The 24,788-nt window shown below is 35.0% G+C and overlaps 1 protein-coding gene across 1 annotated transcript in view; it reads right to left on the bottom strand.

The window, feature by feature from the left end:
• Positions 1-24,788, bottom strand: part of Diaph3 (diaphanous related formin 3) — a 523,261-nt gene that overhangs the window by 167,107 nt on the left and 331,366 nt on the right. Inside the window, exons 23-24 of the mRNA XM_023702376.1 lie at positions 17,141-17,265; positions 9,250-9,414 (exon numbers count right to left, since the gene is read on the bottom strand). Coding sequence (XP_023558144.1) covers positions 9,250-9,414; positions 17,141-17,265 — 290 coding nt within the window. The remainder of the gene's footprint in view (positions 1-9,249; positions 9,415-17,140; positions 17,266-24,788) is intronic.

The following is a 24,788-nucleotide window of genomic DNA, read 5'->3' as shown; positions in this document are numbered from 1 at the left end:
ATGCAACTATATATCTATCCCAACCTCTTTGAATACACAGATACAAAATGGACATTCATCGGTATACCCCATTTTTTCTAAGTTCCGTTATTGACTACTTGTCATTTTAAATCAAAATTATTTTCCTTTGTAGCTAAATATACAACTTTCCCCCGGGGCCAGGGAGCTGGCTCAGTGGAGTAAGCGCTTCCCTGGCAGGCGCAAGGACCTGAGTTCAATCCCTGGTTCTAAAAAAAAAAAAATCTTTCCCCCAATGCATAAAACAATAAATTTTAACTACATAATTAGTGGGAATTAAGTTTATTCCTAAAACTCCCTAATTATAATAATCACAAAGTAAGACAAAATCTAGGAGACAGTAAAACTAATCAAATTAATTTTTTAGGATTATCAAACCTAACTGAAAATTGTTATAGATGAAAGTAAGAGAATATAGTATGCTATACACCAATAGACACCAATTTACCATCTTTAATTCAATATATGAAGTCATAGCTGTATTTTATGCGACTGCTACATTTACAGAAATGGGAAACTACTCTTTGGAAGCAACTAGAATGTACCAAAGGTTGGGCAGGTGCTGATGACTAAACTGTTCCAACTTCAATTTGTTTTCTTTTGAAGTCAGTATCAGATAAGAAGATATACTATTCATTAACCCACTTGTAACAGCTTAAAGTATTTCATAAAATTATCAAGCATTGGGGGAACTGCCCACTTGGGCCCCCCCTCCTGTCCCTCTCTCAAGACAGGAGCTTACTTTCTCTCAATAAATATATTCTGCTCATAAAAAAAAAAAATTATCAAGCAAACGAGATTCATCAACTTATATAATACATCTCTAAGAAACTGTGAAATGTTCATAATAATGCTATTCAAAGTATAATTTCCATTTCCACAGCATGTTTGTGTTAAAAAAGTGATATATTACAAAGATAATCTATTTCCCAATTATAAGGCTGAATAAGGGCACATATACAAACAAAATGACAGACAGGTAGTGAGTAAAGGCACACTTAGTAAAAGGGCAGCACTATAAGGTACTGCTAATTACCTAAGAAAAATACTTGCTAAACCCCCACAATGTCTCATGTGAACATGGTTATGTTTAAAACTCTGCACTGAAGTCAGCCCTATAAGCCTGACCCTCTGTCAAAGGCCCCCCCAGCACAGATTTATTTACAAAGAATATTATCATTTTATTCCTTTTTGTCTTATACCCTAAGTTCAGAGTCACCTTCTCCATCCGATGGATTAATCTTAATATGTATGTGTTCCTATCATTCTATTAGTATAAACCAGCCTTTACCTTTCTGCTGTAGCATTCAGTAAACAAATATTTAGAAGGTAAAACGGACATAAACTATTCATTTAATCATACAGAACTTGACAAACACATTCTCACATTACTAGACAATGCATAAGAATAAATCCTGTCACTAAAGAGAAAAATTAAGGCACTAAGTCTAGGTATATTTTCTGTGAAACGCCAAAAAAGAAATGATTAGGAAAATTTATCAGAACTATTTTCATAGTTGCAAACTCAAAATATCAAGCATTTGTAATTGGCCAAAATTAATAATTTTTAAAAATCTTTTACTTATTTGGCACGGGGTCTCACTACATAGCTTGGACTTGCAGTGATCCTCCTGTCTCAGCCTCCCCAGTGTTGAGATTACAGGTATGCACCTCCATGCCAGGTTTCAGTGGCTGGCATGCACATGGCATGCAGCACCAGGAATCGACCCCGGGTCCTTGTGTTTGCCAGGCAGGTGCTGAGACTGCTAAGCTATCTTCCCAGACATTTTTCTTTTAATTTTTTTTGTAATTGACTGAATTTATTAAGTACATTCTAAATGGTAAGAAGAAAACAAATACTATAGTTAGACCATTTTCTTCTAGGGTTGAATCCAAGTATGATCTCAGAATAACAATGATGCTAATGAAAACATAAGTCCTATGTGAAAAGACTTCAAATACGATTTTCAAGTTTTAATCCCACCAAAATAAGTATAGATAAAAGATCCATTTCATATATTTAATTGCAGACGCTGACCTAACACATCACCACTGGACTTCCATGTGATTTTCTTTCCTCTGACATCATAAAACGCATCAGTCCACAGGATCGAGGGAGCACAGAGGAAATGTGTAGAGCTCTGGCATTCTTGCTATTGTGTATTTGGTCCACATTTTAGCATAAATGGCATTCTTCTGAACAAATGTCAAATATGTATAATTTAAATGATATGGCAAGACCTGTTTTCTACTTGCTTTTCTTGTCAAAAGATTTTATGTTAAAAATATTCTCTCATTGATGATTTCATTTTTTGTTTGATAATTCACAACTTTAAACTGAATATTCAGTAGAATAATGAATCAACAAACTTGGCAAGATTGAATTAATTGATCTTATATTTATTCACTAAGAATATTTCAATTATATTAACCAAAAATTGCCCAAATGTTGTAGACAGCATGAATGACAAATCTTTAACTGGATGAAGCACAGCTTTTAACAAAATTCTAGAAATAAGACACAGCTAAACAAGAAAAATAGTTTGGCATTTATTCAGAACACAATATTCTAAATGGAATTATAAAAATAAAGGAAGTCACTTAAAGACTATCCTATTATAATTCGATGAGAGATGTAATCTTTTAATACTTCCATTACTGGTACACAACTAACTTGCTGTGAAGATGTATGTACATTACATCATTTGATTTTCAAAATAGAACGTTTTTTTAAAAGGGGATCAAACCCCCATCCTTGCGCTTGTGAGGGAGGCAGCTCAAACTGCTGAGCTATCTCCCCAGCTCCTCAAAATGTAACATACTTGAGAAACACAATCCTAAGAAACAGTATTGGGGCTGGTGAGATGGCTCAGTGGTCTAAAGCACCTACTCAGAACAAGCTCAACAAAGCACAGGGACCATGGTTAGATCCCCCAGCACCACATGCCAGCCAGCCCCGCCCCCGGTGGGCTGAGCTGGACACACACACACACACACACACACACACACACACAAATAAATAAAACTTTAAAAAAAAGAAACAGTATTATTATCTAGAAGCTGAGCTCAGTAAAATAAAAGAACTTGCTATAATCTTACCAGTAATTATCTCAGAAATGGGACTCAGCTCAAGGTGTGCGCATGCTAGAACCTGCACCCCCAACAGTGCCATCTTCCCACTAGTGGGTCAAAAAGTAAAACATCACAACTGAACAAAACAGGCATTTAAGATGTGAAGAGATCATTTTCCTTCTTGATTGCCTTCACATATAGTTCAGATGAGAGTTACTGGTGTGGGAAGTAAAGTTTATGAAGAACAAACTGGATTTTATGAGCTAGACAATACTAAATACAAACCAGGGCATATCAATATATACTCCCACATACAAAACAGAAGAAAAAAGTGTAACAGTCCTTCAGTTCTTGGTTAATAGTAATCTCTTTTAAGACAAACATTGCTTTTTTGGCGACTTGTAAATTTCAACATTGGGTTTCCAGATATTCAAGGACTTAGAGACTGTTAAGAAAAAGGATGTATAGTGGTAACCCAACATAAAATGTTCATGTGAGCATACAAAATAGTATATGTGTCAATAAGTATCTTATAAGGGAATATGTGACATTGTAAAGTAGGAGTCTACAGAATAGTTCTATGATTAAGCTACAAAAGAAAACGACATATAAGTATAAACTGATTGAAAAAGTCTTTTGATACAGTTTACCTCTAAGAAGACAAATGACAAAAGAGTTTAAGGAGGTGGAAGCATGAGAAAGCACTTCTCTAACATGAAATGATAAGCAAAACAAATAAGGCTTCAGATGAAATTTCCTTAATGAGTTAAGAGTTGTCCTGTGTTAATAATTCTACTTAATGAAAGGGAATAGCAAAAGAACTTTCGATTTAAAAAAAAAAAAGCAGCAGCAAGATAATGAATATTAAAAGAATATGTCATGTAATTCATGTCATATGAGTAAAAGCAGAACAAAATCCTCAACTAGGAAAAGGAAGCAAGACTTGGACATACATTATCTTTAAGGCCATGATAACAAAAAAAAAGGGGGGGGTTAATTCTAAGGACAAACACAAACATGCTACAGTTGTTAAATACAATAGGGGACAGGAAATTGTTAGCAGAATCCAACAAAAATTCCTTAACGAGCTCAATTCATTCTGTAGAAGCAGAATGTCATCTATTAACAATGGATTGATCAGTAATGACATATAATGAGAGCAAAACCAGCCACAAATGTAGAATGTTGATTATCATTCTCCAACATTATGTGACTGAAGGCACGACTTTGACTTGGTATAAAGCTTAACAGCCAGTAAGCCACCAATTCACTCAGCTCCTATATGAGGTAAAATCTGTCTACCTAGTAACCTCACTCTGAACTTTATGCTGCACAAAAGTCCTATGGGGGAAAAAAATCTATTACAGAAGGGTGCCAACTCGCACCTTTAGCTCCACACTGGCAACCAGGCTTTCCATTAATAGTCCCCTAATTTTAAAAGAGAACATTTTATGCTTGGAAATACAACAAGCCCTGAGAGCATTCTTCTACACAAACCCGTCAATGTGTACCAATGAATAAGAAAATGTCTTGCATCAACACTCTCCAGTAAGTTATCAAAACACCCTGAAATATTATAACTGTGGATTTTCATGCAACTCTCAGAGCAGCAGCAGACCCGAAGCTGTTGAAAGCACTGGCTTCAGAGTCAGGCCGTCATCATCGGCTCAGCGGGTGCAACTGCAGGCCCCACAAACTAGGAAGTGCCTTGCAGAGGCCTGTGCACTAGGGGCTGCTCTGTGCTGCAGGTGTGTCGGCTGCAATGCACTGCAGCTCACAAAGACACTGAGAAGAGAAGGGAGGAGACCCTTAGCACGGGGTATAGAAGAAGCAAGAACCCAATTAGAGACACTTGTTTTTGGTTTTGTCTTGATGATGTTAACAAAAATAAAGCAAAATGAAATTACAATGCGAATTTACTCCTTGTTTCTGGGGAAATAGGATCTGTAGTTCTAAACAAAACCATTCTCAAAGTGCCTACTACCTATAGAGGATTGTTTAAAAAACAAAAACAACAACAAAAGTTAATTCTCATTGAGGATTCACAAGCAAAAGAGGGGTGAGTTAAACTGCTGTCAAAATGAACAGCTGTTCTTCAGAGAAGCTACAAGATACTTAAAATTTTCCCCTTTGGTCTACATGGCTTGAGGCAGCAGGCTGGAACAGATGTTCCCTTTTCAGCTATTGTAAGGAGGCTCACATAGAGGGGAAGAAAAACCCTGAAGAGTTGTATCTATACAAATTAGTTGTGAGGTCCTCGGAACATTTATGAGAGATTGACTTACTCAAAGGTACAGTAAAAGGTTTTGGATAGTCAGCCTTTAGTTGAGAAAGTTTAAATCCTGAGACAATCCTAAATTATACACATTTCTGTATAAATAATTTATAATCCAAGTTAGTATTAAAAGAAAACCTGGGAAAGTTTTTATTTGGGGGGGGGTCAAGGGTTAGGTTTCAAGACAGTCTGGTTTGCCACAGCTCTAGTAATTTATACATTTAATAGGCTTTAACACAGTTGAGCCAGGTATGGTAGAGACTCTGGAGCCAGCCAGTCCTGGTTAAAATCTTGGTCCCTTGGTTACTTATGTAATGAGGAAAGGTAGTATCTCTCTGTGTCTGTTTTCTCATCTGTAAAATGGGAACAGCAATATATATATATATATAAAATGTACCAAAACTGTATTTGCACTGAGGGCTGAATAAGTGAATATAACACCAGATACATGGTTTGGAATATACATACATAGTAGCTACAAAGTAGGCAGAAACAGATCCAATCAGAGAAAGCCAAGTAAGAGCAGAGATCAAAAGGGTAAGTACAGCAATTTAGCCAGGCAAATACAGAAGGCTCACTTCAGGGATAAGAAATAGTATGGACAGTGGCTCAGCTGACAGAAAACCTGTGGAAAACTGGTGTCATGTCATGAGGTGGCTAGTGTGGAAGGCGTGGCCCACCTCTCCATGTGATACAAAATGGAAGTTCCTCATGTAGTAAAACTTGTTATTCATGAGCGGACCATAGCCTACATAATAATGGATACAGTAACAATATAAGTTTAAAATGTTATTTTAAAATGAACTCCCAGAACATGAATTATAATACACTAAAACTCTACATATGTAGCTAAAGGCCTACTGTTCTTGTACTGACACATTCAAGTTAACTTGATTTGCAAAGTTCAATAATACAGAAGAGCAAACTCCTAAGAAATTATAAGACATTTAATTACCAATAGCTTTTGCCAAAATTAACACTTGATTTTCAAAGAATAATATTTTGTCTAAAACCCAAGCCATATAATCATATTGACCTCATTTCCCCCCAAAGATGGAAAAGAATAAAATACCATGTCAAAAATCTCCATCTATACATAGCCATCTCTCCAGTCTTCGCTACACCTCTTCTTTCTTTTATAATGCTTCCTGGGATCACAACCAGCGTACACTACCACTGAGCAGTATGCCCAACTCTTTGTTTATTTTAAATTTTGACAAGGTCTCACTCGGTTGCCCCAGGTAGCTTTGATCTCATGACCCTTTGCCTCAGCCTCCTGAGTAGCTGCGATAATAGGCACAGACTCACCAAAGCTGGCTTTGCTTATTATTATTATTATTATTATTATTATTCTAAAGAATTTTTTATATCTTTATTTAATTTTACTAGGTTTTAAAATTTTTGCCCTGTAAAGTTTCACATAGCATAGTGTGCCCTTGAATGTGTGATATGAGCCACTCCTGGGACACATAGGAAATGCAGAGTGGGCAAAGCAGAGCCTTCACTCTGCCCCCTACTTTCTGCACCATTCTGTCTTGCAGACGCTTATGCCCATACCTACTGCCAGGTAGCAGAAATGTCAAGTTACCCACAGAATGCCCCAATGCTATGCAATCCTTCTCAATTTTGGGAAAATAAGGAATCTAAGCTGGATTGAAATTCCAAGTGAGTCACTTGCAAACAATACAGCTTTGATCTCCTTTGTTAACTGTCTAGTAGTCAGTGTTCTTATCTGTAAAATGGAACACGAACTCCAGAATACTGGGGGCCACCTGACATAACATTTAAGGAGTGCAGACCCTGATTAAAAAAAAACAAACAAACAAACAACAACAAATGGGATCAAATTCTAGCGGCATCATTTTGCATCAATATGACATGGAGCTAGGTATGCTCTCTCCCTGTGTCTCACTCTCTTCATCTTTATGCTAACAGTGACACACTGTAGCACAGTAACTTAAAAGTATTTACACACTCTTGTGAGGAAGGAAACACACTGGCGATTGACTGAGACAAAGGTGAGTCACTTAGACTTCCTAGTTTATAAAAAATACTGCATATCTGAAGGGTATTACTGCATATATCTGTTTCCTATTTGTTAGGGATGTTAGGGGTCTCCAAGCCCACCTTTAGTGTGCTGATTAGCTGGGAGGACTCATAGAACTCAGGAAAGCCATTAGAGTCATCACTGTGATTTACTACAGTGACACAATACAGATTAAAATCAATAAAGGAAAAAACTGCACTGGGCAGAGGCCAAGATAAACCAGGTGCAAAGCTGCAGCTGTCCTCTCCCAAAGGAGCCCAACAGTGCTTCACGAGCACAGGATAACAGGGGACACCACACATGAGGGAAGTACAGTCCTGCCAATGCAGGAAGCTCACTTGAGCCCGGTTTGCAGGAAGGGCCAAGGCTTGGCTGCGTCGCTGGTCCTGAGCTCCTGGCCTCCAGTCCCCGAAAAGGCTGAAATGACATAGAGGAGCCCAGGGCACCACGTATTGAAAACTAGGTGGGTATCATAAACTGTACTGTGTGAGCATGATCAAGGCTCCGGGTATGCAGAGACACCCTTGTCAAGCAGAGTACTGCCAGGTTTAGCGGTGCTCCTACAGCAGCCAGTGAGGGCCAGGAATATGAAATTACTGCATACTCCACCCCAACTGAACTAATGCATTACTATATAATAATTTGCAGAGCAACTGTGGTGTGTCAGAGCCATGATAAACATTTAAATACAGTAACTCACAGTATATACACACTCTTATAGGGAAGGAAATACCATTTTTAAAAATATGGATACTGCTAGAGCAAGGCTTAGAAAGGCTATATTAGTATTTATAGCCATATGACCAGTATGGAATCCAAAAGTAGCTCTCTGACCTTCAACATTTTATAGAACATGACATGTAACGCTACATCATAAATATACAAGTTCATACCTGATAGTGAAAAAAATAAAGAAACACTGACTTTGTGCAGAAAATGAAAGAGATCTGTGAGTAAATGTGTTTATTATAGGACAGTGTTTTAAAATTGTAGGTTTTTATTCAAAAACTATTCGTTACTATGCGATTATAACAAAGTCCAACAAAGTCAACAGTGAAGTTTTCCTGAGATTAAAGAGAATCACCTCTTTAAATTTAATCTTTTTATACCTCAAAACTTTTAAATCCTCGTGAACATTTGCTTAAATACAGAAATTATTTACCCACTTATTAAGAATAACAATTTTTTTCCTTGTGAAAGTGTATCACCAGTTTCCCTAGGGAGGCAACAATGCCTTCTCAATTTAATATGTGTGTGGGTTTTTTTTTCCCTCATCTAATAAGCTAATACTTTTCAAAAGATCTTTTTAATGCCTAAATGAAAGGATTCCACATCAAAGACCTGACCTCACTATTAAAGTATCTAAAGGAAACCATAGGAATGCAAAATCTATTCAAAAGAAAAATCGCAGGTAGCTTATTGTACAGTGCATTAAGAAATGAAAAGGAAAAAAAAAGCTTCATAAGAGCTGCATGGAATTTGGTAAAATTATACCACAAAAATACAAATCGACCTAAGTATAAAGAAACAAATTTCATAACCAAAAACTAACTCCAAAAGTGCTCTGTAATCAGCCAGGAGGGAGTCTCTATGAAAAACTTCAGAATTTGTCAGTTTTTCAATCAAAATTTTTGATTACATCTTAATGTGGGAAAGGCCAAAAGGAGAAAAACCACACATTTTTCAATAGATCTAAAATCTGAGATTTTTAAAGCTAACTTTCAACATCAGAAAAGACCAAGTTTTATTACAGAGACAAGAGTAGAATGAAGTAATGAAATTTTTAAAAATATCAGATAAAAGCTTTATAAAATAAATTAAAATGTTTTTATCATACCATGAATGCAGTTCTGAAGTTACTCAAGTCAGTAAAAAAGTCTTCCACAGACACCTTCTTCATATCAATGGCATAATATTCCATTATGCTCTGGTACAATTTCTCCATGTTTCCAAGTAACTTTGAAAGCTTCTCATATTGTTCTTTTGCATTCTTAACAAAGCTGTATATTATAGTTAAGGTATTCTGAAATTTATAAAGTAATGCTTTAAGAAAAAAAATTGTAACTCTAATATTTTAGTCTAATTTTTATTTACTATTACCAGATCAATAAAATTTCAAAATTAACTCTATTACTCATTCTTTCAAGAAAATCTATACAGTAAGCAAAAAATTTCCTATTCAGTTTTTAACTTGGAAAATTATCAGAAAATTTAACTATTTCAACTGTCATACTTCTCTGAGTAATTGAGTTCAAAACTGTTTTTAAAAAGTCCCTTCTAATTTACCGTGCAATAATTTACAACATGCAGACATGGAGTAATTGGAATAATATTGGTATCAACAATGCCTGCATTGAATACAAGAGTTAAGCTATACATTAGGTCAATTTACAGCTCCTATTCTTGGTTGCAATGTAACTATGGACAAGAATTTCATCTCTTTGCTTTGACTTTCTCATGTGAAAAACTGTAATAATAATACCAGTGCTATTGTGGGAGTTACTATACTAGCAAGGTACTTAAAAAAGTAACGTCACATGTAGATATAAATACTAGGCATTATTATTGAGTCATTCTAAGTTTCACTTAGAGTTCTAAAAGCAGTACTTTCTAATGAATGAATTTAAACTTTTCTATGCTATATGTAAAATAATGTCTCAAAATCCTGGAAAACTTGTACCTAATTCTTCCCAGGTATTATATCATTAAAAGTTATGCTTCCACACACAGGTAAGTACAAAAGAAATGTCTCACAACAACTAAATTCAAAGCACACTGAAATTTAGTAATTTAATGTGAATGTGACAGTCACTAGCAGTAGAAAACATTGTCTAAAAAACTATAGAATGTCTTGCAATAAATTATGGATGCAGTCAGATGTAAAATCTCCAACCATATTCAGAAATGATGATTTGTTATAATTATTTATGGCTCCTCTAAATTAGTGCCTATAAAGAGAGGGAACATACAATGGTAAATTTATTTATAAAATCCATCTTTTCTTCGATGAAGGCAACTGTGTGAACAGACATTTAAAACAAATATATTTGAAACAAATAAATGAAATTCAGCTATGAGAAGGAAACAAAAACTGTAATGTTTATCTAAAAAAACAAATTCAAGAAAGATGTGTTTCCCCTAGATAGAGCTTTTCTCAGGTGAGGACAACACAAACAAAGTGAGGCAGACCCTTAGTTTTGAGAAAGAAAACAATAAACAACAACAACAACAACAACAAAAAATCAATGAAAAATGAGATACTGGGTGCCAGGTTCCTAGGGAATCTAAGACACACGACAAAATTGTCATAATTAGAACCTATTCTCCCACAGACACTAAGGCACCACAGTAAATCACAACTCACCTGTTCACATGGCTGTCCTTATTCCTGTATTCCTCGTGCTTTTCAACTGTGATCTGCTTAGTGGGATAAGTAGCATTTTGGTGGGGAAATCATAGAAGGAACTGACTCTACAGTCAGAGTTTAATGATTCTTAAGAAACTGTATAGTTTGTTTGACTCAGTTTATATTCAACTGAACAGCAAAATGCTTTTCTGTACTTTCTAGAATACAGATCTTAATAGTGCCAGTATCTGATGCATTTACATATGATATCACTTTGTAATTCTTGGATGAGTAACAAGACATTTTGAATAATGAGTCAAATCAGAAAAAATCATAAGAAATCATAGGAGCAAACCAGACAGGTTTCCTCACATGACATCAATATTCATGAACTATTATAAGTAAAGTAAATTTATATAAATAAGGATCATATCTTAAATGCACTCAAAAACTATCATTTAATAGAATATTTGGTTGGTTATTTATCTATTTATTTATTTGTGGAACCGGAGATTGAACTCAGGCCCTTGTGCTTGCCAGGGAAGCAATTATTCCACTGAGCCATCTCCCCAACCCCTGGTTATTTATTAACAAAGTGAAATAATCATGCACAAGTAATCATCCCCAAAATTAGCAAAGATTTTTATAATGGAATACTTAATCAATAAGCTACTGCCTAAAATTATTTATATCCCATCAAAATATGTATCTACATGGTTTATTTGTACATTTTTCACTACCTAAAAAAGTAATGTATTTTTGCCTTGTGTGGTCCAAATAATCAATGAATCAATCAATCAAGAATTTCTTCAATTCTTCTTCTACTATGATGTCTTCCTCTCACTTTCATAGATGCAATTATCTGTTTCTGTGAAATATAGCATTTGTAGACCTTTGCATTTATGTGGAAAATCGTCAGGCATATTCCTAATCCTATGAGTATAACCTTCTATTTTAATTCTTTAGTGTAGCTTTGCTCTTGCTACAATTTCTGACAAATGCCATCATTTCTTGCTATCGGTCTATTCCCTATCTCATTAATTGTATAAAGTCTAGTCATGTGCAATGACATTACTGTCAGTTACTTATTTCACTCTAATACTACTGTTCTTAAACTCTGGTGGAGAGGGTAACAGGTATTCTTAAAAGTGGTCTGATGAAAGACCATGGAACTTTTCATCAAATTTCACATATATATGTGTATGGACACAAATACATCCAGTATCATGCAAACAGCTAGCAGAGTCTCTGAAAACTGTTTATCCTGAACAACAGTTTATAAACACTATTGGTAAGTACCACTACTCTACCCTATCAGTGCTTTTAAGGCTTTGGGTTTTAATAACAAGGCACTTAACAAATGTAGTAATTTTATCCTAACACCTGGGAACACACACATTCACAAAGAGTCAGTTAGCAAACAAGTTAAAATAAAGCAATGACGTTAAAAAAATATACTTTTAGGTAGGAATCTTAAGTAATGAAACATCAGAAATAGGTCTGTGCATTCTTATAAAAGTAGTACAACTCTATTAAAAGATGTGATGGAAAAGATGACCAAGAGCCAGAACTATGGAAATGACTTTATGCTAACAGCTGGAGAGCTTTAAGTTAATTTTGCTATCATTATCATGAATAAAACAATTTGCTTCCAAAGGAAATGAGGTGGCGCTCTGAATAACTGGAATTACCTAGAAGAATGGCAAAACTGTGATTAAACTGAAACAATTTTGGAAATAGTCAAGTTCATCCTTCAACGTCCAAAATGATTTCTTGATAGGATGGAAAAACAGTACATGGAGAAGACACACTACATTGGCATTGATGGTCTAATCTTTCACCACCAATGGGGAAATATCCAGATAAAGAATCACCACCAACTAAAAGAGAAAACAACAAAGCTGTCCTGGTGCCAAGTGCTGCAGTGAATAGTAGGTACTCTTTAATTATTGTTTTCACCGCACCAAGTTCTATTTTTGTAATGAGCATCAGAAAAATGTGAGAGGCTCAACAAAGCAAGCATTTCATAAAACTCATTGTAAAAAAAATGTTCTGAGGAATCTATTTTCTCTTCCTTTCCCTATATCCAAAGTAAAGACAAATTCTCATGATTTCCACCTGCCTGTAATAATGCCATTGGGAAGATATATGATGGCAGATCTGCGCTCACATGCATTGAGCATGACTTGCACTTGGTGCTCCCCTCCTGGTTTGCCAACAGAATAGCACTGATGCTGAAACGACCTACCACAAATATCCCATCAGGACATGTATCTACATGTACAGTACATTCTTCACTCCTACCTAAAAAAGTAATGTATTTTTGCCTTGTGTGGTCCAAACAATCAATCAATCAATCAATCAATCAAGAATTTCTTCAATTCTTCTACCACAAATAAGTTCCACATATACCATATTCTATTTATTTATAAGTATGTGGTACAGAGTGTCACTACACACCTTGGACTCCTCCTGCTTTCAGCCTCCCCAGCACCGGGATCACAAGCATGAGACACCATGCCCAGTCTCAGTGGCTGGTTCAGCATGCCTGGGGCCGGGGATGGCATGGATTATGCTGCCAGGGATCAAACTCTGGCCCCTGCACTTGCCTAAGCAAATGCTTAGACCGCTCAGCTGTCTGGCCTGCCCCATTATCTTCACTGATATCCTCGTTATTTTAATTATTCTATCAGAGGTATTTATTTCTTCTATCATTATACCTTATGAAGACCAACTTTAAACAGTCTTATATGTTTAATAACTTTGACGAGACCTTCTTGATACTTCAGGTGCAGCTTTCTATTCAGTAAGTATTGATTATATGCAGAATATTCTTCCAGGAATTAAAAAATGCTAGTTAAAAAGATAAAGTCCCTGTGTCCATAATATACACATCCTAGAATGGAATCCCAGTAAATAATCCTACATTCTCATCCTAATAGATAAGTAAATAGTAGGTAAATAAATCCTAAGTTATTGACATCATACAGAGTATGAGGGAAGCTAAAACGAAATAGATACTCATGGAAGCTTCGTTAAAAAGGTAGGACTGCTACAAGTGAAGCCTGAGATAAAAGAGTAGAGAGCACTCTTTTGTACAGCATGCTCTAGTCACTGTGAAATACTGTTGTAGGTGGAGGACTCAGAAAGGATCAGGTGGGTACTGATCCTTTTAAGCCAAATCTTAAAAGGTTACTAAGAATGGGTCAAGAGGAAGAGAAATAAGAAAAAAAGAGAAAAGGAAGGGAAGAGAAGCACAAAAGTAGCTCAAGAGAACAAAACTCTACCACAATAAAACAATTCCCAACTTTGCACTCTTGCAACTGGGCCGTGTATTTATTACACAGTATTACATCTCACCTGTTCTAATTTTCTATTTTTTACTTCCAAGTCACAAATAGGTTCCAGAGTTCTCAGCCACAGTTCAATTTAAAAAAAATTTTTTTTTTAAATTCTTTTACCTGCAAAAAGTTAGTTTATACACTCATAAGTCATTCCATAAATTTACTGGGATGATTCTAACATTTAATCTCCTAAATGCCTAAAGCAGCTATATAGTAGAATAACTAAAAGAATGTGTGAAAATAAAGTGGGATTTCAATGAAGTAACAAAATACAAGTAAGTCATAATACGCCACATAAGTTGTGACCAATATAAAAATACATAAATATCTAGCAAAATATTTTTTTCTGAAAGATTCAAGAGGACAAAGAAATGCTTATGAAAGGAGAATTTCAAGGTCATGTTTTTCCCTTAAAATATGAAAAATTACAAAATTTAGTGGTCAAATAAGAGGAACAGACAATGCATGATATAAAGCCTGTTTTTTTCCTTAAGTTTCACACTGATAAAGAATTTAGTAAGCATATTATTGCACATATAACTGTTTACATGTGACAATACTGGTGATCCAACTCTGACTACAAGCTACACAGTTTTCAAGTAAATATTTACTGTGGAACTATTCAACCCTAATTACAGTTCTAACCAGGCTTAGCAACTGGAAAATAATTATTATTATGAAAAAGTCAATGATATATGAAATAGCTGAGTGTGCCTTTTAAATGTAATAAATTCATAATTTTATAGTATGAAGTAGATGTAAGGAATGAGCATGAACTGGAAGAATAAAAACATAATATACTATAATTGAATGCTATTAGTGAGATTTCATTATAACAAAGTGTACATTTATAACTTAAAGCAGCAGATTACTTGATAGTTCACTAAATCATGGTTGTTTAATATAAATATGTACTTGTAAAAATGTATCTTTAGCTAAATAATGCAGATATTCTTTGAGAAGCGGCTAATGAACTAAGCATTTAATACGTGTTTCAACTAATAACCAGTTAAATATAAAATATAAACAATGTTTGAGTGTTAATAACTAGCTTTAGTTATTATTTTTTAGTCACTGAATTTTAGCTTCCAAAGTCTTCCATTTTCTAAGATCTAAGAGGCTCACAATTTGCCATTTTAATAAGAGCTGCAGAAATGCATTTAATATTCAAAATCTGACTTGTTGTCAGTCCTAATTAAAGTAAACAAAGTCTTACAATGAATGAATTTAATTACTTTGAAACTAGTATGTCTAAGATGAAAAGCAAACGAGTGCAATCTAATCTCAGCGAAGAATATTTATGATTATAAGCTTTGTCAATAGCAAAGCGCACCAACTGTTCATATATCTGACTTCCAAGAGATACATGAATGCTAATCAGTTCATTAGAGGCGTCTAGGTTGTGATATTTAGCGACAGGATATAGTAGCTTTCTAGTCCATGGAGTGTAATTGTACTAAGAATGAAAAATTATTTCCAACAAAGCAACATCCTTCCTGTTTCTGATTTCCTGCTGGCTGCTTTTTATGAGTTGCATACCTTTCAAGAAGCCGACATCATTCAGCTTCTCATGTCCTGTGAATACAAGTACAGATATGGCCTGAGATTATATGTGGAGCCGAATTCTGCAACCTTTGCTCCAACCTCAGAACTCATGTTAGTGAGACAAACCTGAGCTTCATAATTACTGTCCTCAAGAGTGTAATATCAAAAGCTGTATGTAGGCAAAAATCTTTCCTAAAAATGTCTTCTATCTGTAGGAAATAATAACAAGTGCTTACATTAATAATACTTAATGATAACATGATAAAATGAGAGAAAAGGCTAAGAATGATGAAACTGATCTAACTATACAATAACATATTTATTTTTTAAAATAACATACTTTGTTAAATGAGTATGTAATGAAAAATATATTTTTGCTGGATAAAGATAGACTTTTTAGTTTAAGAAGGAAAAAAAGAAAACAAACCTAACTTAGTATAGTGATAAAGGCACCCTACCCAATAAGGAACTAGATGGGCAGAAAACATACAGAAGAAACAAACAAAAATACTAGAGTACATTTTTACTTCCCAATAGACAGTGAAGGAAGTTAAAACTGAACTAATTCATAATTAAGAGAAAAGCATATCTATGACAAGCAAAATAATAACTTTGTGATTCACTAAATTTCAAAGAAGATGAAAAGTCATTTTATTGCAAGTACTTCAGTTTAGTAAATTAGGAGTTACTATTTATAAAAGCTCATTTTAGAAATGTGTTATCCTTTTCTATAGAATTTAGATGCCCATATGGGATTTTAATAATGCATTGTAATAACACTTCATTGCAAAACAAAACATATCAATCTCTATATTCACACAATGGCTTGTACAGCAATTCAACATTAATTTCAGAAAATTAAAAAGAGTTTATTACTTTATTAGAGATTAAGCTGCAAAGTTAATAATAAAAAGGCAAGTGAATATAAAGAAACCTTTAAATCAAACAGTACACAAGTCACTTGATATTTATTTATATATGTATTTCTTAGTTTTATTTGGGGTTAGAAAACACAAACACAAGTAGCGATTATATTAGTCTCAATTTTGATTTTGGAGCCATGTTCTATATTCATGGTGTATGAGTTAATTTCTAATAGATATCAACCCTTATAATGGGCTAATCACATTGTAAATTTTTGAATTCTAAATTTGTTTCCTGAAATATTCCAAAAGTATCGAATTCTCACCATGATTTTATGCACAAACTTCCTCAAACTGAGTTTTAATATCCTTTGTCATGAACATCGAAGGAAACAGGCATATGGAAGGCAAAAGATGGGAGAACATACTATTATCCAAGGAGATTTTTCAAAAAAGAATAAAAACCAATAGAAATAAATAACACTTTAATTTCCCTGCTAGAAGGCAAAGGTTAAAGTTTATATAATTTGGCACTACAGAATGATCTCTGGTTATGCAAATACACTTAAAATAATAAATTATAAAATGAGTTGACTAGTGACTTAAGCTATTTAGATATCAAAAGGATATGGACATCTTTGTCACAAACTTGTCATGCAAGTCCTCAGGAGGGGGAAAGGTTTCCAAATCTTTCTCAAGCTGTTGAAGCTGCCTTCCCATCTGCTTCAAATTCTTTTCCAGCGTTTCTACAGAGACTAAAGAGAGTATATTAAATGCCTTGAAAGGACAAAATTATAATATATAAAAGGTAAAACAACCTGGAAACAGAGCATTTGTGAAAAACCTCATGATGATATAATAAAATTTGTTACTAAAAAAGTTGAATTTTACTAAGTTTGTTTTATAACTTTTTAATTTGAAATCTAGTTAAAAAGGAAATTCAATAATAAATGCTTTAAAATATAAGACAAAATTTAAGAAATGCCCATATAAACAAACCATATTAAAAAAATAACTTTTGTTTAAAAATTAATAATTCTTGACTACTACAAATGTCGTGAAATAATCAGTCAATTTAGATTAAGGCAAACAAACACCTTAACATATTCATTTAGTTAATAAATTAGCAATCTTATTCTCAGATACAATGTTTAATGAGTCCAAGGACAGGACTTTTCAGAGACATAGATAATAATTGTTTGTACCTAAAAAGTGATGACATTTCAACCTTTAAATGGGAGCCAGCCCAAAGCTATACTTACAGTCTTCTTAGTAATACTACTTCTCAAACAAATCTTTTCTGTGATTTTAAGAACTGAGATGGCCTGGGAGTATAGCTGAGTGGTGGAGCCCAGGTACAGCATTGTGAAGCCCTGACTTGAACACCAAGCACCAATTTAACAAAGATGCAGATACAATGACTTAAGTAATAGATTCCACAAAGTCTCAGTTAGGTGAGCATTTCAGATGCTAATTAGCAACACATGTTTCCTGTGTTACACTCTTGCATTCTATGTGGGCTGGTCATTTACCCACAACTTCAACTTTTATTTGATTAAACCTATGGTGTTTCATTTACTCTTTTCATTTCCAGGTGATTATTTTGCTTATTTCAAAGTATTCTTTCTGTGTTAAAGATTCCTTTTGCTCTCCTAGTCTATTTGACCTCCCCCTAATATCTCATTAGCATTTCCCTTATTATTTCCCAAGAAATCTTACAGGTAGATGAGTTGGTTTCCCAAAACTTTTGATTAAATAATCATTCAAAAACATACAAAATTTTTGTATGAGGCAAATATATGCTCAGAAATATTTACAAGCTGTATATTTACTTTGAGCTATAGATTAATTTAAAAGTTAGGATACAAGTAGCAAAATAGTAGTGGTAATTATTGCTATAGTAATGACAATTAAAATAAGAGCAATAGCAGCAGCTACATTTTTCTTAGTGCTTAAGTATGTCAAGTATTGTCTCCAATGTTTTCTATTAATTAACTCATTTAATCCTCAGAAGAGCACCAGGAAGTAGGTACTGCTGTTGCCCCCAGGTTATTGTGAAGAAGCTAAAATTGTGTAGTAAAAACATCAAACAACTAATAAGGGGCAAGGCCAGAATCATAGTTGGGCAATTTCATTCTAAACCTTATTTTTTAACCAGTCTGCTATCTAGAAATAAATTATAGAAATTAACACTATATTTTTCACAGTGATGTCTCCTTATCAGTATCACCATTTAAATAAGAAAAAATAAAGTGGTTTTATTGGTTTCTCTACATTCTAGCCTAGTGCAACTACAAGAAATCCACAGACAGTTGAAAGACCATCTGCACATTCTGGTGGAGGAGTGCTTGGACATACAGAAACCTATTTTTTTTTTTCCTTTCAAAAAAGAAGATGCACATTTAAAATAGTATCCAATCACTGAATATAACCACATACTTAATATTGTCCTACTCTGCTATCAAATTGGGAACATCCAGGAAACTGGCAAACACAAGCGCAAAGGACTCTCAGGATAAAAAACACAAGACCAGTGTCAATCAGAAACACAGATTATTTTCATGTGTGTGATCCCAAATACACTGTTTTACACTAACTAATTCTCCAACATCAGTTGGGTTTCCTACAATTTAACTTTATTCTGACATGAATTACTCAGAGTTGCTTTTACAATCTATACGCAAAAAACCTCAGTTCCACCAAACTGTCTTCATTGCTAATGCCAGATACAAGTCTGGGACACCAACCATATTTCTAATAACTAGCATAAATTGGAAAATTTCCATATCCATCCACCCTTAAGTTCCATAATTCACTAGGGTGACTCACAGCACTTAGGAATGTGCTACACTTGTGATTGTAGTTTCATTACAAAGGGGACAATCTGGAAACAGCCAAAGGGAAAAGATGCAAAGAATGGGGTGGAAGCCATAGCAGAGCTTCTTCATTTTCTCCAGGCATGGCACCCATCTGCCTCACTCCTGTGCTCCCTTAAACTTTCTTTCAAAGCTCCTATCAAAGTTTTACTACTGGATATCAGTAATTAAATCATTCCCACTCACAATTTAACTCTACAGCCCTTGCCCTCCTTGGGGAATAGGCTGATGGTTCTAACTTTCTCATCTTATGCTTAGTCCCTGTGGAGACCACCTCCCACCGGAAGGAAGGCTTGCATCTTTCCCAACTCTTCAGGTGCCAGTGTGGGTCAGAAGCTACTTTCTTTGTGGTCTGAAGTAACTTGTCCTGGGCTCAATTTCATACATCCATGAAATGAGAAGAGTCCCACCTCATATATTTACCTCACCAATATACCATAAAATACAAAATCCTATAACATAGGACCAAAAAAATTTAAAAGAATGCACTATGCTTTTCTTATTCTTAGAATTAGGTAAGATATTAATTCAAGTATCAAAACTAGTTATACTTGAATCACAGGGAAAATGAAGTTGACACCACCACTACCACCACCATCACATCACCACCACCACTAAAGCAGGCACCATACATCATGAGAATCAGTCTAAGAAGAGTTTCCTTTTAAGACAAAAATGTTAGGGATGTTTGGAACATATTCAAACATTTAAGGTCAACATCATTAATAAGGAAGCTGTCAGTAAAATAATTTGGTTGTTGTGGCTACTGTACAGATGAAAATCACACTAAGGCATTTCTTACGCTTCATGAGCACTCTCTGATTACATTACTTTGGCATTACACTAAAGTGGATTTAAATACAATTGACCAACCTCACTTTGTTGGTTTTAAATAAGGCCCAAAGTACACTTGCAGACAAGAAAGGAGTATGTGAATTCTAGGCTAATAAAATATAATGTTCGAAGCCATATGAAGGGTAAAACTAAAGAGCATTTTAAGAATACACTTGGTGTTTTCTTTCTCAATAATTATTGTCATATACAATTCTTTTATGTATCTTTAAATATAATTTTAGCTGTAATTTTCATGTCTCAAGTTCTTTGAGGTTGGGTGACTTTTTGGGGGGTGCTAGAATTCTAACTATATTCAGGAGGTTTAAATTGTATGTTCTCAAAGAAATGTTAATTTATAAATGCACCTACATGTGACCCATAAGTCATGAATTTTTTTATTCATCTTGGTCACATCATTTTTGTTCTGGAAACTAACCTTAGCCCAGCTCATGGTTTAGAAGTAGAAATTAAGAAAACAAGACTGTCATCAAACAGAGTTGAGTAAACTATTTTCAGGCCATTCTAACTTCTCCATTTTCCTCAGATAATATTCAGTCACATGGGAGAGCTCCATCAGCTCAGACATATGCCTCTGCCCTCAACCAGATCATGCATAATTTCTACAGCCCATCTGGCAAACTTTCAAATTACTTCCTATACCAGTAACTTGCTAGCTCCAACTTGTTTCCCTTTTTTATAACCTCAAGATCCAAATAAGGACACCTTGCTCATTTGACTTTAGAAACAGTCCTTCAATCTTCCCTCACTTGGACACGATTTGAGTCAGTGGGAATATTTACTCCTGATTACTTATTCTTTTCCCCAGTGCCTTCTTCACACTGTATACTGGGTTTTCCAGAAAAACAGTAAGAATTAAGTCATGTCCCTGCCTAAAGCATGCCAGTAAGCTGGCTACAGAGCACATGAGCTCCTGAACAAGCTCCATCCAATTTGGGTGGCTCTACCTTACCTTCTGATGCCTGTCCCTCTCCTCACAGGGTACAGCTTATAATTCTCCTACACATGCCCTACTTTCTCTTAAACCTGTGCCTGGAAATAACCTGTGGCTTTCTGCATTGCCTAAACCACGCTGGGGTATACCTATTTACATTTTATACATAACAAGGGCCAAAACCCCAGCAAATCCCTGATGAAATGCCCCTTCTACCCATAACATCTGGTAATTATCTCTATCTCTGCTACTATAACATTCACATTTATCTTTTATGTGTCTTTTGCTCCCAAATGGCTACACTTCTTTAAGGATTGATACCAAACTTTATTCATTTTTCTATCTTCAATTTTTTGACAAACTACAGATACTACAGTAATGGGTTTTGGGTATAACTTTAACCTCTCATGATGAAAGCATCAAGAATAAAAGAAGAAAATAACAGATTTTTAGATCTAGGGCAATGAAATCTAAAACTCAGACTTTCCTTTAAGTGTTTTGTTAATATAATAATTATGTAATAGCCATGTTAAAGAAGCTTTAGAATGAAAATTAAAACCATAATTATAAATATTTAAGATTAAAACAATCATGAATACAGTTTATTCTAAGTACTATGGTCTCTAACATTTAGAATGTTAAGATTTCCACTTTAAAAAAAAAAGTAGAAATCACATACACTTACATAATTTTTGTAATGAAAAATAACACTCTATAAATACCTCTGGGAGGTGTTGACCATTATTTTATAACTAGTTTGTTAAGAAATTCTTACATATCATGATATAACACAGAGAATTTCTTTCTTTTTTTCTTTTCTTTTTTTTTTTTTTTTTTTTTTTTGGCAGAACCAAGGATTGAACTCAGGCCCTTTCTACTGAGCTATCTCCTCAGCCCCAGAATTTCTGTAAAGAAAGCTTAACATCAGACAATTTAAACATTCAGGCTAAATTAGCCTTACACTGACAGAAACAATTGTTTCTGGGCCGGGGAGATGTCTCAGTAGAGTAGGTGCTTGCCAGGCACAGGGGCCTGAGTTCAATCCCGGTTCCGTGAAAAACAAAAAAGAAAGAAACAATTGTTTCTGTCCATAGCTTATAGTGGGACACTTTAATTCTGGACTCCTGAGAAAATAACTTTTTCTAGACAACTGTAATATTAAAGGTATAATATTTTAAAAATAATTTTTAAATTATAATATAGTATTTTTAAAAATCATGTTAAAATAGCAAAATCACATGCACGATGTAGAGAAAAGCAAACCACAGCAGAATTTTTCAAATGCTAAATATCAAGTAGGTCTACAAAAAACTATTAGATTATTATAAAATCACAAATACTAGAATTTCATTATAAAAGCACTATGATAGAAACATAAAAAACTAAAAAAAGATTGCAAAAAATCAAAGCCATAAACTCAGACTAAATTGTAACTTGGCTCATAACAGGAAAAAGTCAATTTAAAAAAGCACAGCTAAGAACCCTGGTCGTCCCCACCAGACAACTGAACTTACTCAGGTTTTCTTTCTTTCCACTATTGACGACATAACACTATCTGCAGTGCCTAATTAGTGTGCTGTATCACATCCAATAAAAGTGTAATTTGTGATGTTTTCACATCACACAGCAAAGGTATTGCCCATATTTGCTACGGGACCTACAAAAAGTAAAGGGGTAGGCAAACAGAAGAAATGAGGAGTACAACCCAGCTAAAGACCTCCAGTCAGATCTCTTGCAACACTTCACCCATCATAGACAGAAGGAAGCAGCCTTGTCCTCTACAGTTATGAAGAGGGTACAGAAGGAAGACAACTTTTGGAAGAAATTATATTATGAGAAAAGTCCATCTAAAAGGAAATCATGTTTATCTGTACGAATCTGTGAATATCTTTAGGCAAACAAGACATTCCAGAATGTGATAAATAGGGCCTGGGAGACTACTCAGTATAAGCACCTGCCTGGCAAGTGCAAGGACCCAGGTTAGATCCCTGGTACTGCATGTCGTGCAGGCCCCAGAGCCCTGGACACACTATGCAGGCCCTGAAACTGGGTGTGGTGGCGCAAGCCTGTAATCCCAGCACTGGGGAGGCTGGGACAGAAAGATCACTATGAATCTGAACTACATAGTAAAATCTTATATCTAAATAAATAAATAAATAAATTTTTTAAAAAGAATGTGCTAAATAAAAAAATGCAACAATAGTCAAAATGTTCCCTTTGAAAATTTTGTATGTATGTGCAGGGGAGAGATGCTACTAATTTACAAAGCATTCTAAGGTACATATTAAGTATAAACTAACTGCCTTTAAACTTAGACTAGTTTCCATGGGTGACACGAGATACCATGTCAGTCTAACAAGCCCTCCCATATACATCTGGATTAGAAAAGTTACATCTTTTTCTCCTGCCTAAATCTTTCCTTGACATTTCATAGTCATCTTACACTTAACTTACATTTCCAACTTAAATTTGCCCTTCTACCTGAATATGCTCCTGCAGCTCTGGGAATCTCTTACTCATATCCCACACACCTGAACATAAAACAAATCCTGTTCATCAATCCAAAACACATTCATTTCCTAAGTACTTTTTTTACCAACCTAGTTGCCTCCCCCAGTCTAAGCTAATACCTCAGTCCACTGTACCATTATAATAGCAGCCAAGTGATTTCAAGGATTTTGCCACGGTTTTCCTACATTTTTTCTCTCAACATAGCATCTCCTGGAAATCTCTGAATATTTTAGGTAGATGCACTCTTCTGTAAAGCCCCCTTGATGACTCCTCACACCAGAGTAATGCCAGAATTCTTACAACGGTCCACAGTGTCCTACAGGACCTGATACCTTCAGAATGTAGCTATTATGGTCCCTTTTCTCTTCCAGCACTAATTTCACTTTCAAAACTTGAGGCCTCACTTTTCCTCTAACAATCTAAAATAGAAAGTGTCTTGCCCTAGCATTTCAGAGTCAGCCATCTGAAATACCATACCCTGACTTGTTCTTCTGGTTTATGTTTTAAATCCACCACTTCTGTATTCACTCTTCTAGCCAGTTCCAGAAATGTTCTGGGAAAGAATAGGTATTCAGAAAACTGAAGCTGACACAATGAGTGGATACATTTTTGAGTCACTCACAGTCAAGTCTGACCATTCATGATTCAAGTTCCTAACACAGTGTCTGCCAAATGGTGAGAATATTTCGTGAACTCCTTTTGAAAAAAATTCATTCCAAGTGAGATCAAAACATACAAAAACTGATGAATGAGTACTACTTCTTTGTTCCACAAGATATGTACCATAATTTGAAAGATAGTTGGTAAGAAAAAGCTACTACATGGGACCAGTGAGACAGCTCAGCGGACTAAAGTGCCTGCTTAGGCAAGCTTAGGCAAGTTCAAGGACCACGGTTTGATCCCTGGTACCACATACCTTGCCAACCCTGCCCCCAGGGCAGGCTGAGCCAGCCAGAGTCTGGAATAGTGGCGCATGCCTGTAATCCCAGTGCTGAGGAGGATGAAAGCAGGAGTGTCACAAGTTCTAGATGTATAGTGAGACCCCGTAACAACCAAATGAAGGAAGGAAGGAAGGAAGGAAGGAAGGAAGGAAGGAAGGAAGGAA

The sequence above is a fragment of the Octodon degus genome, unplaced genomic scaffold, assembly GCF_000260255.1.
Source record: "Octodon degus isolate 3935 unplaced genomic scaffold, OctDeg1.0 scaffold00150, whole genome shotgun sequence".
Taxonomy (NCBI): Eukaryota; Metazoa; Chordata; class Mammalia; order Rodentia; family Octodontidae; genus Octodon; species Octodon degus.
This window is presented reverse-complemented; position numbering and strand designations above follow the sequence as displayed.